Source organism: Ascaphus truei, chromosome 1 (genome assembly GCF_040206685.1).
Source record: "Ascaphus truei isolate aAscTru1 chromosome 1, aAscTru1.hap1, whole genome shotgun sequence".
NCBI classification, from domain to species: Eukaryota; Metazoa; Chordata; class Amphibia; order Anura; family Ascaphidae; genus Ascaphus; species Ascaphus truei.
In genome coordinates, this window is record NC_134483.1 from 510,414,980 (window position 1) to 510,433,109 (window position 18,130).

Consider the following 18,130-nt stretch of genomic DNA (forward strand, 5'->3'; position numbering starts at 1 on the left):
TGAAGCGCTATGTACACTAATGGCGCTATATAAATAAAGACATACATACATACACTGCTATCAGGGAACGTGTCTCCCCTGCAGCTTTTCATAATTCAGCCTTGAGTGTGTTTTGCTACACTGGTACAGTATATTATTGCCAATCAACCAGAAGATTATTTTCTTTTAAGTCCTTTGAATTAAACACAAACAATAGTCTTTGAAATGTAAAAAGTGCCAATGTTCCCGGGGGCCAAATTAGCACGCATTTGTTTGTCTCTTGTAATGAGGCATGCAAACATCTGTAAGACAATCACAGCTTCTTTGGATTTTAACTCATTAACATATTCTAAATGGTCACAAGTTAATTACTTTTTTAAATCCTATTTGCTTCTTTTTTTTTTGTTTACTAATTGTTTACTAATTTCTCTTGCTTTCCCTTTTCCACCTGACATACAATGTTAAAATTCCCTAGTAGATTATTTTATTATTTTTAAGCAATATTGATGCAAACAATTTTGGGAGGTTCTCTTTAAAATCCCTGCCCATAATGAATTGTATATCAAAAAAAAACAGAAAAACTACTGAGACCTAATCCCTGCAATTTTCACATTTCTTCTAAATTTTTTCTTCATTCAAGTGCTTTATTTATTTGTATTTCTGCTTTGCATTTAATAACGTGAGGACTTAATTTGGTGACCTTATATCCCAATGAATGCTATCTGACACAGAACCTTGCTAAAGTTATGTCTTTATACACCTTACAAACTGGTGCTCGTGACCCCTTTCTTTCAGTCACTATATGAAAACGGTACTTTATGTAAAAAATGATAAATCACAAAACTTACAATAAAAAGGTTCAGATCTCCCAATCAGGTCATAGATGTTAACTTCAGCGAGTTGATAAACCCACACACAAGAGGGGGAGGGGAGAAAACAATAGTCCTCAGTTTAGCCTGGGGGGAAAAAAAGGTCCAGTTGAGGAGCTGGAGCAGCCGCAGCTACAAACGCTGGCAACTGATCGCGGCGTCCTCATGGGGGTGTGCAGGATGCCGGTATCTGTCGTCACAGTCCCAGTCGTCATGCACTACTGAACGTACAGTACATGACGACTGGGACCGTGACGATGGATACCGGCATCCTGCACCCACCCCCATGAGGACACCGTGTGATCGGTTGCCTGCGTTTGTAGCTGCGGCTGCTCCGGCTTCCCCCCCCCCCCTGTTGTGTGTGAGTTTATCAACTTGCTGAAGTTAACATGACCTGATTGGGAGATCTGTACCTTTTTATTGTAAGTGATTTTCCCGAGCGGGGAATTGACTGAAATCCTGCTGCAATAGGTGCAAAAATCTGCAGACAGTACTGCCGCCACCATCCGCACCTCCCCAGAAGGACGTGCGGGACTTCTACAAACGAATTTGCGGCCTGCAAAAATGTATGGAGACTGCCTCTCCCTGGGCTGCATGCTGGCTCTCTATGACATGTGCAGTGAGTTTATGGCCTGGATTGAGGATTTGGGCGCGGGTTCTCTGGAAGCGGCTGCTGAAGAGGAACGGCGCGGCCCCAATCCTAATCCCATAACGAACTATGTGTGCGAGATAACTGAGGAAATGCTCCGGGAGAATGGACGCTTTTCACTCTCCTTAGCGGAGTGTCACGCTGCGCTCACCACAAACAAGACAGGACCACGGTGCTGAGGTGGGAAAAGATATAACGCCACCCGCAGCCATGAGGGTGCATCTGGAGTGTAGATTAGTCAAGGTAGCCGGGTCGGGGTTGGAGTGGTACGGATGGTCGATATACTTGCCGGGGTCAGAGTTGGAGAGGTGCGGATCATTGCAGGTACTTTTAGCCATAGTCAGGATTGGAGAGAGTAGAGTAGTCGTTGTCCAAATTCTGAGGTCAGGTTTGGAGATGCGCGTTTCGTTGTAAAAAGCCAATCGGTACCCAGAATGAGGAACAGCAAGACAAGGCAAGACTGTGGAGGCAGAGAAGAGGAAAACACAATGCAACTGATTGTATGCTCAGCCAATTTGCCAGTGGAGCAGGTAAGCATATATAGGGGAGAGCGTCCAATGAAAACCCTGCAACGTGGAGGTGTGTGCAAAATGAGGGCTGTGGAAGAGAGTGTTCAGGTGGAATGAGTGCCTCTGGGTGATGAGCAGGTCATTTTGTTCAAGATATTTCTCTAGTCTAGAAAACATGTTGGCATGTGAAGATAAAGTTCGCTTTTCACTCTCCTTAACGGAGTGTCACGCTGCACTCACCACAAACAAGGCGGGACCATGGTGCTGAGGTGAGAAAGGATATAACACCACCCGCAGCCACGAGGGCGTGTCTGGAGTGTAGATTAGTCAAGGTAGCTGGGTTGGGATTGAAGAGGTACGGATGGTCAATATACTTGCCGGGGTTAGTGTTGGAGAGGTGCGGATCGTTGCAGGTACTATTATCCGTGGTCGGGTTTGGAGAGAGTAGAGTTGTCGTTGTCCGAATGCCGAGGTCAGGTTTGGAGATGTGCGGATCGTTGTAAAAAGCCTATCGGTACCCAGAATGAGGAACAGCAAGACAAGGCAAGACTGTGGAGGCTGAGAAGAGGTAAACACAACGCAACTGATTCTATGCTCAGCCAATTTGCCAGTGGAGCAGCTAAGCATATATAGGGGAGAGCGTCCAATGAAAACCCTGCAACGTGGAGGTGTGTGCAAACCAGGGCTGTGGTAGGAGAGTGTTCAGGTGGAATGAGTGTCTCTGGGTGATGAGGAGAAGCCTGTGCGTGCCAAGTGCGCTTCCCTGAAGTCGTCGCGAGGAGAGACGTTTTAGTGCTGGAGCGGGTGCACGCGCGTGAGCCAGCAGTGAGGTGGTTGCCCGGCTGGCCGGCGTCGCCGACGATGGTGGAAGCGGGTGGTGCGGGGGTCCCTGCAGCAAACTGCGGTGAGTATAGAGCATGCCGACGGTGGCGTGGCTCTGAGCCTCACACGGAGCAAGCGTGAGCTTACTATCTGCAAGCTACTATCGGCACCATACTGCTTCCAAGATCTTCATCGACTGCAGTGACATCGGAGAAGCCTTTACACAACATTCCGATAATGAGCGTGACTTCCTGGTGGAAGCTACTCACCAAAGTGTCTGATGCTGTGCTAGACGAAATCGAGATGGGAGGCTTCATTGCAGTACTCCTGCCGGTGTGTCGCCATATGTTACCTGCGGTGGTAAAAACAGTTGTCCGGTGTGAGAGAGATCGTCGCAGACCAGCAGTGATGTCATTAGAGGCGACTCCACCCGAGCGAAAGATGTCCAGGGACCCGGAGGATCTTCGCGAGGCATCGGAGGGGCCTGCTCCCGGCCAGGAGGATAAAGAGACGACATCAGCCCAGCAGACCGGTGAGGATACATCTGGTTCCGGTGATGACAGCGGCCTACCTGACCGTCGAGAGTGCTTTTGCCCAGCTGGTTCTTGCAAAGGCGGCCATCTTGGAGGTACCGGACAGTACCTCTTTCCCGGTTGTTGCTGCCACCCTTCCAATGCAACTGGAAGTCATCATCATGACTTTGGCCGCCGGGCGGATACGGAAGTTGTGACCTCCGCTTCGGTACATAAGATCGAGGCTGCAAAATTTGCGAAGCTGTGCCGTCCCCGAGGCAAAGTCCTGGACAGACATGCTGCCAAAGACACTACCTCTAACAAAGTGTTGGCAGTGATGGGCCGAGGTAGGCGCCAAGCCTCTAAGGCATTGGGACAAAATTCGAAGGTTAAGACCCCACCAACCGCTGCCCAGGACACGACATTTTGCCCAAACTTACCAAGGACAGTGGGGTGTGGGATGCATTTGATGATGATGTGCCTAGGGGTGGGATTTCTGATTTCACAATGTCTTCACGGGAAGGTTCCTGTGATTCTAGTACTTTTGACCACCATCCAGTGAGGGTTTCATGCGGGACGAACATAGTATGAGGGCTCACGTTAGTACTAAGAATGTATTGCCATGGTGAGATCCCTTGTTTCAGGGGTATGTGCCGCACATGAATAGAACTAGGTTCCTGCTAATTTAAGGTATCACAGTGGATCACTGGTGGGATGCAGGAAAATTTACCCCAGAAGAAACAGAAGAGATCCTTAGGGATCGTAGTAAGGGTATAAGACAAGGGATGGTAACTCCTTCAAGACTGGAGGGTTTAAGAAAGAGATCCCAGTGGCAGGGCCACTATTTTGGGTACTGCCAGGGCAAGCCTTACGGGCAGAGCGTAACCAAAAATAGCCAGGTGGAATCGTATCGTGGTCCAACATTACAGGAAGTCACATGGTTATGATTACCCTTACGTTCCTCATGTGAAAGGTGGTGGCACATTGGGAGGAATGACTCAGGGATGCCGTGATAGACTACTTAGCTGCCCGTTGTGTAGAGGTATATTATTACAATGATGAAAAAGTGTCCTACTTAATGAGTGTCTGGAAGGTAGGCCGGAACATCTTTATGGACCGGGTCGAGTATATATCAGAGGGGGGCCAGAAGCATTGCTATTCGGTCACTGTACTGGATAGTGAGGGCAGGAAGGTTTGCAAACCTGATCCCAAGCACTATTATTAAAGTGGGTATGGATTCTCCATGATAGGGAGGGATCCGGGTGTATCCATGATATTATAATGTTATACCATGTCCAAGTTATTATCCTGTTATCAATGAGGATGGTAATGTATTGATGTCTCAGAGAGGGCTTGAGAGTCCACCAGGGGGAGTGTGTAGCCATTTAACCCGTGGCTACTAATCCTCTACCTAACACATAAGCCCCGGTACCAGAGCAGGCAGTGTTAGGGTTAAATCTATGCCCTTGCTGCTGCTGCAGCAGTAAACTACTCCCTTGAGTGACAGGGAGTGGGCCTAAGGCCTGGTTACTGCCCTATCAGGGGCTCAGACCTAGCCTCCCCTGGGTACAAAAGGGGCTGCAGCTTCAAATTTAGAGCGTTTTCCTTCCTCAGGGAAGAGAGAGATCCCTTCCGCAGGGGAACAGGAACAACTACTGTACCCCATACGTCACCAGGGAGCATGGGTGTCAGGGATAGACCTTTGGGGCCTCAAGCTCTGGGGGTTGAGTCCAGGGACCAGAAGAAAATACATTGTTGATGTGTATGGCTCTACTTAATAAAGACCAGTTGCTGCTTTTATACTCCTGCCTGCGACTGCAGTTTATCAGGGGGAGTGCAAGATGGTTTTCCTGCAGGGACTGCACCCAGCACTGCCGCAAAACGCCCATTAATTGCACCACCTGCTCATTTTTTTTGTGTGCTTTTTTCCAGCTCCTTCTTGACAGTGGATCTCATGCCAAGACCATGTTTTATTCCAACATGAGCAATAACTAACACTTTGTTTGCAAAGCCTTCATCTTATTCACTCTGCCCGGTGAAGACCTCAACATCTACTCCAGCGCCATATAAATAGCATTAACCCCGTCACTACCAGAGGGGCGATACAATGAATTGCTTCAGTGCAAGCAAATGAAGGATGGGTTAACTGTAAGAATCTCTAGAACAGGAAGCCGACACCAGTGATGGAGAGGATCTTATGCAAGAGATGTGGTTTAGACTCACGGGAGGAAGGAGGCTACTAGGGAAATTTTGGTCTGTCTGCTTGTGTGGTCTTGAGACTTGTGTACTTCTGTCTTCTAAGAACTCTTATGTTAGTGAATTAAAGAGCATCACAGACAGCAACACATTTGAGATGTGTCGACCTGCAGAATATTCCTTATTCAGTTTTCCGTGGAAACACTTGCCTCTGTTGAATTGACTCTTCTCCAGCACGGGGAAAGGACTTCACAGCACCCTAAGTAGGAGTCAGTGACTAATATCTCTTTGACTGGAAGTCTGAGTTCCAAAGAAGCAATGATCTGGATACATTGACAATGCTGCCATATTTTACATGCCCCCACAGCAACAAAAACATTTTCTACATCAGTGTTTCTCCTCCGCATTGTCCTCTAGAAGTAGAAAAATAATGGAGCATTTTAATCCCTTCAGTGTTGGAGTGGGGTGTAAAACATTGCAGCACTGAACAGGTGAAGAGAAGGCAACAACAGTTGTATGTAGCCAAGTCTCTTTGGACTACTATTTCTGGCCCTAAGTTCCACTGTAAGTCCCCATAGGTTGTGGGCACTGTGGGCATGATTCCTAAGGGGGATCTGTTATAATGTTCAGTGTGTAAAGTTACATTGTACAGCAGGTAGGAACATGTTAATGAATATATTAGGGGTATGTGTCCATTTTGTGTGCCACTCATTATGTCTGCAATTATAACCATAATGAATTTTACCTTAACAGCCTAAAATCGTAAACAACTTGTTATTGTATAAGAAACTGCTTACGCCGTAGTTTTGTATCAAGGGCTTTCTGTTGCCACTTTTCCTAGAACATTTTAACCCCCCAGCATATAGTTTTCTGATGAAATAACAATGTGTGACAATCTCATAACAATAAGATAAGATGTTATTGACGTACCTGTATGTTAACTTGTGATACATACTGGAGTGTTCCAGGGTACGTCAGCAAATACCTCTCAGACAATTCAGCAAAAATACCTCTAAGACACTTTTTGCCTATATAAACCTGCTTGTAATCTCTAATAAACAGTCAAGTGATTTGAAAAAGAACTGCTTGTGTCTGATTCATCTCGCTCGGCTCCAGGCCTGCTGTTCTCTGTTCAGCACATTGAATATCTATGAGACATCTCCCGGGAGAGCAATCAAATTAACAGAACAATAAAGTTATTAGTGGCCTATGACCAGAATAGGCTGGCTTACTAGCCACTCCCCAGGGAAGGAGAGGGGTGCTCTTCTATATAGTGTAGAGCAGCGGTGCACAAACGGGGGGGCGCGAGATTAAATGCGGGGGGCGCAGGGTTTACAGATGCTCTGTGCACTTACCGAAGGCACTTCATTTAAGTGCCAGGGAAGCGGCAAAGACTTCTGTAAACCTTACTTACCGTGGTTCAGCCGGCATCTGGAGACGCATCGCCATGGCAACGCGGCATCAAATTACGTCACAGGGTCATGTGACGTTGCTATGGCAACGTGACATCATGATGCCCAGATGCCGGTAACCACGGTAAGCAGGAGGGAGGGGTGCGCGCAGAGAGGAGGACAGCTGGCAGGGGGCACAGGGGAAAAAGATTGGGTCTGTTCAGTTCTCTTCTGAAATGGATGTCAGAGTGTGCAGACACTAAGCAGTTCTGGGTTATACATCAGAGTATGCAGATATGAAGATAAGTCTTCAAATAAAAGAGAAGTGACTGAGGCCTAGTCCAAGAAGGTATAGGGTACAGTGATAATGATCCAGTGAATGTACTTCAACTACTGCCAATAAACTTCAGTCAAAGCAACAACTGGTGTAGTCCTTGAAGCATGGGAATGACTAAAGGAAGAAGATTTGTCCATGAAGTGCATCCTGAGACCCCAGGATCCTCTTGGACTGGAGGCGCTGACCACTGAGGAAATCACCGCAAACCTGTCCTGGAACTCCCCGACCATCGCGAATATCTCCTGCCTCCTGTTTACCTCACAGGTATGACCACAGCAGGCACAGAATACACCGGTAGCAAGAACATTTCCCAGAGGGTGGGGGAAAGAGGGCTACACATGTACAGATAAGAAAACCTTTTGGGGGGAGGGGGAATCAGCTACAAGAGGTAGTAGTGATCAGGAGAAGACTTTATGTGGTAGTATTGTCACACTAATGATACTATGCATCTTATATGCACTGGCCTTGGCCCCTTGCAGACGCACTCTCACCTGTCTCCCCTACAATCTATCCTAAACGCTGCTGCCAGAATCACTCTACTCTTTCCTAAATCTGTCTCAGCGTCTCCCCTGCCGAAATCCCTCATCTCGCACTCAATTCTCCTCCTCACTTTTAAAGCTTTACACTCTTCTGCCCCTCCTTACATCTCAGCCCTAATTCTCGCTATATACACCGTCCCGACTCTTGCGTTCTTCTCAAGGATGTCTTCTCCCCCTTCTGTATCTAAAGCCCTCTCCCGCCTTAAACCTTTCTCACTGAATGACCCGCACCTCTGGAATGCCCTTCCCCTCAAAGGTGGATAGAGGGGGTGCTAGTCAGATATTAAGACCCACCTTAAAACACACCTGCTTAAGGAAGCATACAGTATGAGTAGCTCCATGGCTGATAATTAACACTTCATACATTAACCTTGGCCCCTTGCAGACGCACTTACCAGAACGCCCTCCTACTGTCTCTGTATGTTCTTCCTACCTACCAATTAGTTTGTAAGCTCTTCGGAGCATGGACTCTTTTTCCTAAATGTTACGTCCTGAAGCACTTCTACCCTTTTTATGTGTTATTTATATTATTTATTATTTATATGATTGTCACGTATATTACTGCTGTGAAGCGCTATGTATATTAGTGGCGCTATATAAATAAAGACATACATACATACATACATACTTACCAGAACACCCCACTGCACGTTCTCCCCACTAATCACTTAAATTGTAAGCTCTTCGGGGCAGGGACTCCTTATATTGTTTTATGGCTGAAGTACTTATTCCCTTGATGTGTTATAATATTATGTCACGTGTATTACTGCTGTAAAGCGCAGTACATGGATGCACAATATAAATAAAGACATACATACATACTAATAAGATAATAGCATTACAACCAAGTGCTAAAGACTACACAGACACACAACTAGATTAAAGTACTGTAATTTACTATGATAGTTTTCAGTATTGCAGTGAAATGTGACTGGGAATTGCGTGATGATTTGAAATATAGAATTCAGTATACAACCTTTTTTTAATTTTTTCAAACTGGGTGACATATTTCAAAGTAATAAAAACATGTTCAGCAGATGACGTGAAAGTGCCTTACACAAACTCAAAATGATGCTAAAAGCGGAGATTTCACTATAAATATTTACTGTATAAATAAAAAAAAAATGCTAATTTTGCTGCAAAACTGGCACATTAGTGATGCAAAAACCGTCCTGATATACAGTATAAAACAAATCGTTGATTTCTATGGAATTTTTTCTGGTCTTTTTATGCAGTTTTTTTTCATCCAAATATTGCCCCAGTCTTGCAGCAGGAATACTTTTATAAATAGCCCCTAATACATGTTAATTAAGCACTTGTTCATGAACACTTTTCCTTCAACACGACATCGATCATGAGATATTTGTATTAATAAGCAAAAAGTTGGCAAAAAATAAATACCTTTCGCTAGCATTCCTTCATTACAGAATATTATATTCCACATCTAGTTTGCTAATCAGAATGGTGTATGGTCACAGGAATGTGTAATGCACCAATGTCTTCCTGTATACACTCCTACAGTGTTAAAGTGGCCCAAAAAGCATGGTTGAGAAAAGCACATTAAACATGCAGCAGAGTTGATGACAGCAGTTCTTGCAGACGTGCTTTGTTCTATACAAAGGTGGCTTTGCATGCACTGTCCGAGTCTTTGCTTCTTTCACTCTTTGCAGTGACCATTGACGGGAGGTCAGATGTCCTATACACACCTGTCCGCATCCTGCCCTTACATGACCTCAGCTCTGAGATGTAACCTTCAAAACTCAGGTTCCCTTCCACATCTCCTCTTGAGCCTTTTGTTCTGCCTTCCTGCTTAATTCTGTCAACATCAATTATTGTGCAACTTGGGAGGGGATTAGCCGCCAGATTAGAGTTGTCAGCGAGTTTTAGGGCCCTGTTGTCCTTGGATTTAGATGGAGTTTGTTCCGAGAAGCTCTCCGTGCTCTGCGACAATGGTTTCTTCTTTCTGCGGCTACCTGAGGATGAGACAATATTGGAACAGATCTTCTTAGATTCAAAGTAAACAATTCATTGTCCGGCAAAAAAGAATAGTACGGCCCCAGCACTCACAGAGAAAACATGAAGCGGTCAGGCCTGAACTGAACAGACACGGGACTTGGCAGAGAGCTATATGAAGAGGATGATACCTATAATCAGTTGTATTATAGCAAGTAGTTGGTAATGAGAGAGAGGGAAGAACCACATTTACCTTGTGTAGGAATGGGCCAGAAGAAGGGATAAGTCCCCAAAACGTTGCCCCCCCCCCTGGCTATTAGACACCAATAACCCTCTTTTTGGGGGGTTTGAATATACCACTACACGCGTATTTTTTCCTCTCTCTCGAGGGAATATTAGGGGTGCAGTAACCCTGCATTTCTTGACATCGACTCTTTGCAGATGCTCTCTCAGCAATGCCCCCATGCATGATTTACCGGTGAATAAGTATTATTTATTTTGTTCCCCGTCTCTGGATAGCATTAGGTTTTTATTGCACTATAACTGCTGTCAGTTCTGTACATAGGCATTGATTGGAATTCTGCAGAGAGATTGTAACAGGTTTTATACACAAGTTTATTTCTAATAAAATCTAACATAAGCAACAAAAATGTTGTGTTTTCGTGTGTTCTCTCGGAGTGCTGGGGACCCGTACTATTTTTCCAAATATACATATATTTTTGAAGACTTTGGGGGTCCTTTTTTTTGCACCCTTTCATATTAACATTGTTACTTGAGTATAATATTATCATGCTGCTTAACCTTCTCTATTTTAAATTAATTGTCAGTATTAGAGTATTTCAATGATATGAATTTCCAGGCACCAATCTTTGATAAATGCATATTCTGCATCATTTTGTAAATAGAACACACGTACCTTCCCCTCAATATCCGACAAGCATCCTCTCTATCCACCTTATAACACACTTGCTTAAGGAAGCAGATGAGTAGCTCCATGGCTGATACTTTACACCTCATACATAAACTTTGGCCCCCTGCAGACGCACTTACCAGAACGCCCTCCTACTGTCACTGTACGTTCTTCCTATCTACCAATTAGATTGTAAGCTCTTCGGAGCAGGGACTCCTTTTCCTAAATGTTACTTTTATGTCTGAAGCACTTATTCCCATGACCTGTTATTTGTATTACAGCTCAACCCCGTTATAACACAATCCGTTACAACGCGAATCCGCTTATAACGCGATGCAAACGTGGCTCCCAATTTTCATATTTATGAATACTTTACAACTCGGTTATTGGTATATTAAATACTTTATTGTACAATGCATACAATTGTACATTATTTCTAACGCGATCCGCTTATAACGCGATGTGATTCTTTGGAACCCAAGCACCGCGTTATAAGAGGGTTGAGGTGTATTTGTTATTTATATGATTGTCACATGTATTACTGCTGTGAAGCGCTATGTACATTAATGACCGCTATATAAATACAAAACATACAGGACCCGTATAAGCTCATATTGAACCTTGGAGGGGCTCAAGGGCCTGCAACACTTTGGCCAAAGAGTTAAACTAAAAGACCATTTTATTCAAAAGATATATGTATATATATATATAGGTAACAGAGCAGATGGCACACAAATACAGATGAAGACAGGTGCTTAGTCCCATATGAATGAATATAATCAAAGGCTCCTTACCAGGCAGACCAGAGAATCCAGGGAATCCAAAGCAGGCACAGCAAGGAAGAGACAGCACACTTGTTAGCAAAAAGAATTGTATTAGTGAAGCAGGCACAAAACACCAACGTTTCGGTCCTAAAAACAGGACCTTTATCAAGCACTCCCTTGATAAAGGTCCTGTTTTTAGGACCGAAACGTTGGTGTTTTGTGCCTGCTTCACTAATACAATTCTTTTTGCTAACAAGTGTGCTGTCTCTTCCTTGCTGTGCCTGCTTTGGATTCCCTGGATTCTCTGGTCTGCCTGGTAAGGAGCCTTTGATTATATATATATATATGTATATATATATATATATATATATACTGAGTTAAGTTATGGTGAGTAAAAAAAGTGACAAAAAACCTCCACAGCAAAGCATATAGCAAATGTAAATATACTGTATGCTCATCTGCATGTCTTAGGCAGGTCTGCAACCCAGCCTTTCACCATTATCACCCAGCACACAGCACTTCCACTGCAGCAAGGGATTCTGGGAAATGACATGCAAATGAGCACACAGTGCCACTTTTTGCTTCAAAAACCATTTTATACATGGTTCCGTATAGGCTTAAGCTTGCTGCATGGTCACAGCTTTGAGCACAGCCAGGGTTAAGATGCATAGCCAGAAAACCCACCCACAGACAGCTGTTTCGACCTTAATGGGTCTCATGAGTGTGGGGTTGGTTAACTGGCTATGCAATGAAGCGAAAGGATGGGGTTTACCATACTGAGTTAAGTTATGGTGAGTGCTGTGTGCTGGGTGATAATGGTGAAAGGCGGGGTTGCAGACCTGCCTAAGACATGCAAATGAGAATACAGTATATTTACATTTGCTATATGCTTTGCGGTGGAGGATTTTTGTCACTTTTTTTAAACCCCATCCTTTCGCTTCATTGCATAATTATCCTAATTATCAGTTAGAAATCAACTCGTACATTGCATTTCTCATACAAACCTTATTTTAAGTTTTCCCCAATGTATATAGATTTATTTAGCTGTAGTTTATTCTTACCTTTCCCGTACATGTTGGAATCCCATAGACCTGATTCTGTCTCTCTTTTTTTAGATTTTAGGATGGCCTTATACACATTATATGTATAAGATAAAGTGATATAGATGTATTATATATATACTGTACTAATATAATGAATTTCAGTTCAGATTTTATTTTCAAGAAATCTTGCTGACTTTGCTCTGCCACTCAGACCCAGCAGCGATTCTTTGCATCTCCTTCCTTTTAGTAATCAGAAACACCAGCATAAATAGGTAAACATATTAGGAACATGGGGGTCCTCGGAGATCTGAAATAGCATAATTCAGCTCTTGGAGGGGGGAGGGGGGGAAGCTTACGGCCGATTGTGTAAACAAATGAAAAAACAAACACTGTGTAGGGAGAATTGTTGCTTTAAGTGGTCTGTATAACAGCCTCCAAAAGAACACTCATTAACACACAAATGCATCAACATCAAGTATTAAGAACTTAACAGAGTTTCTTACTTTTCCTGCGGTTATTTAGCCAGACACCTCAGACTTGGCAGAGCTTATTACAGGCCATTTTTATATGTGCACTCCGTATATCCAATTTGCTCATTCAAAAGCAAGCAAAGTACTTTATATAGAAACATGGATGAAGGCTGATTGGCCACCTAGAGTCTTTCCATTTTTCTACCTGCTGGGATGCCTCAGACCCACATTTAATCTCTGGCTTTGTTACTATACCAATCATATTTTGCAATTCCTTTACGGTACTGACCTCTATTACCTCTACTAGAAGACAGTGATATAAGAGATTATAGGCTAAAGCAGTAAAATTCCAGGCATTACCGAAATCCCTGCTCTCTGATTGGTCAGAATTCCGGGCATTATTCATTCAGTAATGCCCAGAATTTTTTGACAACTTGCCAGCTCACATCAAAGCGGAGATGCAGGGGCTCGCGCTGAGAAAAAACTGGCAAGTTTAAAACTTAACTGCAGCACCTCCACTCCTCACTGAGCACACTGAACTCGGCAGCACAAGCAGCCTCTCTCCCCCTCTCTCTTACAGCTGCTAATGCTGTCAGAAGCTGCTGTGTCCCAACTGGTAATTTTGTTGCTTGCCACAAAGTAATATTTCTCACCACATCTATTGCCTGTGCTACTGTAAGGTCATTTGTATTTCTTTTTTTTGAGTTGTAGTTAATATCACAGTCCCCCAACTTCTCTCCCACATCTCCCCTCCACCCACCTCCCCCTCCATTCCCAACTATTCTCCCCCTCACCCCTTTTCTCCCCTCACGTCTCTCTCCCTCACCTCTATCTCCCCACCTCCTCTCCCTCCCCCCTCACCTCTCTCTTCCCCCATCACTTCTCTCTCCCCACCTCACCTCTTTCCTCCCCTCACATCTCCCCCCTCATCTCTCCCCCTCTCCCCCGCCTCACCTCTGTCTCTCCCCCTCTCTTCCCCCCTCACCTCTCTCCCCCACCCACTTCTCTCTTCCCTCCTCCTTCACTTCTCTCTTCCCCCCTCCTTCACCTCTTTCCCCCCTCTACACCTCTTTTCCCCCCCTTACACCTCTTTCCCCCCCTTACACCTCTTTCCCCCCCATACACCTCTCTCCCCTCCCCCTACACCTCTTTGCCCCCTACACCTCTTTCCTCCCCGAAACCTCTTTCCCCCCTACACCTCTTTCCCCTCCCCCCTACACCTCTTTCCCTCCCCTACACCTCTTTCCCCTCCCCCCTACACCTCTTTCCCTCCCCTACACCTCTTTCCCCTTCCCCCACACCTCTTTCCCCTTCCCCCCTACACCTCTTTCCCCTTCCCCCCTACACCTCTTTCCCTCCCCTACACCTCTTTCCCCCCCTACACCTCTTTCCCCCCCTACACCTCTTCCCCCCTACACCTCTTCCCCCCCTACACCTCTTTCCCCCCCTACACCTCTTTCCCCCCCTACACCTCTTTCCCCCCCCTACACCTCTTTCCCCCCCCTACACCTCTTTCCCCCCCTACACCTCTTTCCCCCCCCACACCTCTTTCCCCCCCCCCTACACCTCTTTCCCCCCCCACACCTCTTTCCCCCCCCCCTACACCTCTTTCCCCCCCCACACCTCTTTCCCCCCCCACACCTCTTTCCCCCCCCCTACACCTCTTTCCCCCCCCTACACCTCTTTCCCCCCCCTACACCTCTTTCCCCCCCTACACCTCTCCCCCCCCCTACACCTCTTCCCCCCCCCCTACACCTCTTTCCCCCCCCCTACACCTCTTCCCCCCCCCACACCTCTTCCCCCCCCCACACCTCTTCCCCCCCCCTACACCTCTCCCCCCCCCCCTACACCTCTTCCCCCCCCTACACCTCTCCCCCCCCCCTACACCTCTTTCCCCCCCCTACACCTCTTTCCCCCCCCTACACCTCTTTCCCCCCCCTACACCTCTTTCCCCCCCCTACACCTCTTTCCCCCCCCTACACCTCTTTCCCCCCCTACACCTCTTTCCCCCCCCTACACCTCTTCCCCCCCTACACCTTTCCCCCCCCCCCCTACACCTCTTTCCCCCCCCTACACCTCTTTCCCCCCCCTACACCTCTTTCCCCCCCTACACCTCTCCCCCCCCTACACCTCTTCCCCCCCCCTACACCTCTTCCCCCCCCCTACACCTCTTTCCCCCCCCCTACACCTCTTCCCCCCCCCACACCTCTTCCCCCCCCCACACCTCTTCCCCCCCCCTACACCTCTTCCCCCCCCTACACCTCTCCCCCCCCCCTACACCTCTTTCCCCCCCCCTACACCTCTTTCCCCCCCCCTACACCTCTTTCCCCCCCCTACACCTCTTTCCCCCCCTACACCTCTTTCCCCCCCCTACACCTCTTCCCCCCCTACACCTTTCCCCCCCCCCCTACACCTCTTCCCCACCCCCCTACACCTCTTCCCCCCCCCCTACACCTCTTCCCCCCCCCCTACACCTCTTCCCCCCCCCTACTTCTCTCTCTCTCCTGCGCCTCAGCCCTCTCATCATCTTCTTTACTTCTTTTTCCTACACAGGTATATACACTGATACAAATCAATGACTACAAAAATGTATCTTTTTTTAATGAAAAATGTAAAAAAAATTAAAAATAAGCCTACATTTAGCCTATAATAGTAATAATCCCGTCAGAACAGGGCATTACTGGCCAATAATGCCCTGTTCTTCAGGGATTATTACTTAAATATTACAAATATTGCAAAGACTGTCTTTTTATTTTATATCACACCCTGCTGGGTAAGGGCTGTTCTGTACTGCGTGCGCTTGCTACGCCGTGCGTGCGCGGAAGTTTTAGTTGGCTGAGGTTAGTCAGCCTTTCTATAATGGTGCTGCGCATGGCAGTGTGCGTGAAACCGTCCGACAGGGGGGAAGATGAAGAAAATAAAGAATGTGCGCTGCTACCGCCGCTGAAATGTATGTGTGTGTGTGTGTATGTGTGTGTGTATGTACAATGGTAATAAACAATTTATTAAAGTATTTATTTATAAACTTATTTAACACACACACACACACACACACACACACACACACACACACACACACACACACACACACACACACACACACACACACACACACACACACACACACACACAGTACCTCACTCGCTCACAGCATACACACAAAAAGCGTGCGGCACGTGCACACGCGTTCGCACAGGCACGCTCGCGCGCACAGCCTCACACGCTATAGAATGGCCCTTAGATCGTGGTGTACTTTAAATACATTGCAATGCCCCTCCAAAATGTTTTCATAATCTTCTTAATTACCACGTCCTCTCATTGGAATAAAAACTGTCAGATAAACCATTTGGCAGTTTTTCAAATTCTTTACCATTTTTGCTCATGTAACGCTCCAGAGACACGGCGGCTTTTCTCTGCCTCTGAATCTCTGTTTGTGGCTCTAGCGTAGAGTTCCGGAACCTCAGCCCATGCTGGTTTGTTATAGGGGCTGGGAGATTTTAAAGTCATTCATAATCTAGTCAGGGTCGAATCTGGGTGCATGGAAGCATCAGTCATTCCAGAAGACATAACACAACCAGATAATGGTTCCTACAACAATTTTACCAGCATAAATGCATTGAGATACAAAAGTTTAAAAAAAATAAATGAAGATGTGTTGGCCCCGTTGTGAGAAGAAAAAAAAGGTTTAATAGAACTTTTAAGGCTTTTGTTAAAGGAGAAAGATCCGTATTGGGAACCAAAACATTGATCTATTAAAACACCCTTTCTCACAGTGATGTGCCAGCATGTCTATACTTTCATTCATAATTTTGTTTGCCGTTCCTATGACCAATTGTCAGTGACCTGTTAAGTTTCTTTTTGTCATCCTGAGGGCTTTTCTTATATGTTATATTGAGATAAATATGCAGATTGTTTTCATATATCCTGGCAAGTCACACGAATTGGACTTGGCCCAAAATCATATGGAGTGTTAGTGGTTGAGGCTGGAATGGAGTACATAGATTTCTGCATTCAAGGCCAAACGTAAGTACTTATCCCAGCTACAGCTTCTCGCCAGTAAGTTCAGGCTTTTAAATGCAACATCCAAATGTAAGGCTATCACTGCATGAATAGGTCATTTTATATCTACTGTGGGTACAGGGAGAAAACGTAGGACAGGATTCCCGACACTTGAGAACAGCTTGTGTTTCTATGCAGTGGCCACTATCTCCACTAAACTACCCATGTGCATTGTCCCAGAAGAATAGCAGGAATGGTACTGGGTCTTCAACTCTAAAGTAATCACTATCTAGTCCTAATACTTTTTTGGGCACTAAGAGACCCCGCATTTGCATAATAATGCAGGCGACAGGTGTTCCAGGGCAACGAAGTATTAGTAGGGGATACTTAAGAACTCTTAGGCCTCGAATATAGAACAGGAGCGCATGACGTCACGCGCGCCTGTACTAGAAGCAATCCATGGCGAGGGCGTGCTGAACCGCGCACGTGACCCGGCCGGCGTGCGGCGACATAAATAAAAATGGTGTCTCGCAAAGTATTGTACGCCCTATCGCTCTTGTGCATGCACGCTCTATGGCCATGGTCATTGCCTTCCGGCATTTTCTTTTTGGCGCTCGCACCATCGCTTTTACTATGGACGTGGGCTTATACTGGTAGTGTTACATAGGGTAACAAGACGTCCTGTTGTCCCACAGCTTGCACTTCTTTGTGGCTGCATCTAGTAAGTGGCAGTGTACTCTCTTCTATATATTGCAAAACTTAGTACCGCTGACATACTTATGTAGGACTTCGTGGCATAAATGGTACAGTTACCCATACTGGCCGACATTGTAAGCTCTTCTGGGCAGGGTCTCCCATTGTCCTACAGTAGGTTATCATTTATCTGTTGCGCTTATCCCCATTGTTTGCACCTTATGTTGCTATTTGGCCACGAGCTTCGTGCACTCGTAAGGAGAAAGTAGAAAACATTTTCGGTTATAATCAGTTACTTTCTTTGAGAAAAAGGGAGAGCCTGACACTGTCCTTACATTTACTTTGCTTTAGACACGAATTAGCAGAAAATGGCCCAGTGTATTGCAGGGGTGTCTGGGGGCGAGGAGTCTCTTCAATAAATAGGGATAGGTTGGCCACTAAGTTCTGTAATGTTCTGGTTATTGGAGGATATTTATTTTATTGTTATTATTATGG

The 18,130-nt window shown here is 45.8% G+C and overlaps 1 protein-coding gene across 4 annotated transcripts in view; it reads right to left on the bottom strand.

The window, feature by feature from the left end:
• Positions 1-8,678: 8,678 nt before the first annotated feature.
• LOC142465844 (regulator of G-protein signaling 12-like) overlaps positions 8,679-18,130 on the bottom strand; it is a 107,004-nt gene continuing 97,552 nt past the window's right edge. For all 4 annotated transcript variants that reach the window (XM_075570224.1, XM_075570195.1, XM_075570206.1 and 1 more), the window contains one exon: positions 8,679-9,776. In XM_075570224.1, coding sequence (XP_075426339.1) covers positions 9,415-9,776 — 362 coding nt within the window. In that variant the 3' untranslated portion in view covers positions 8,679-9,414. The remainder of the gene's footprint in view (positions 9,777-18,130) is intronic.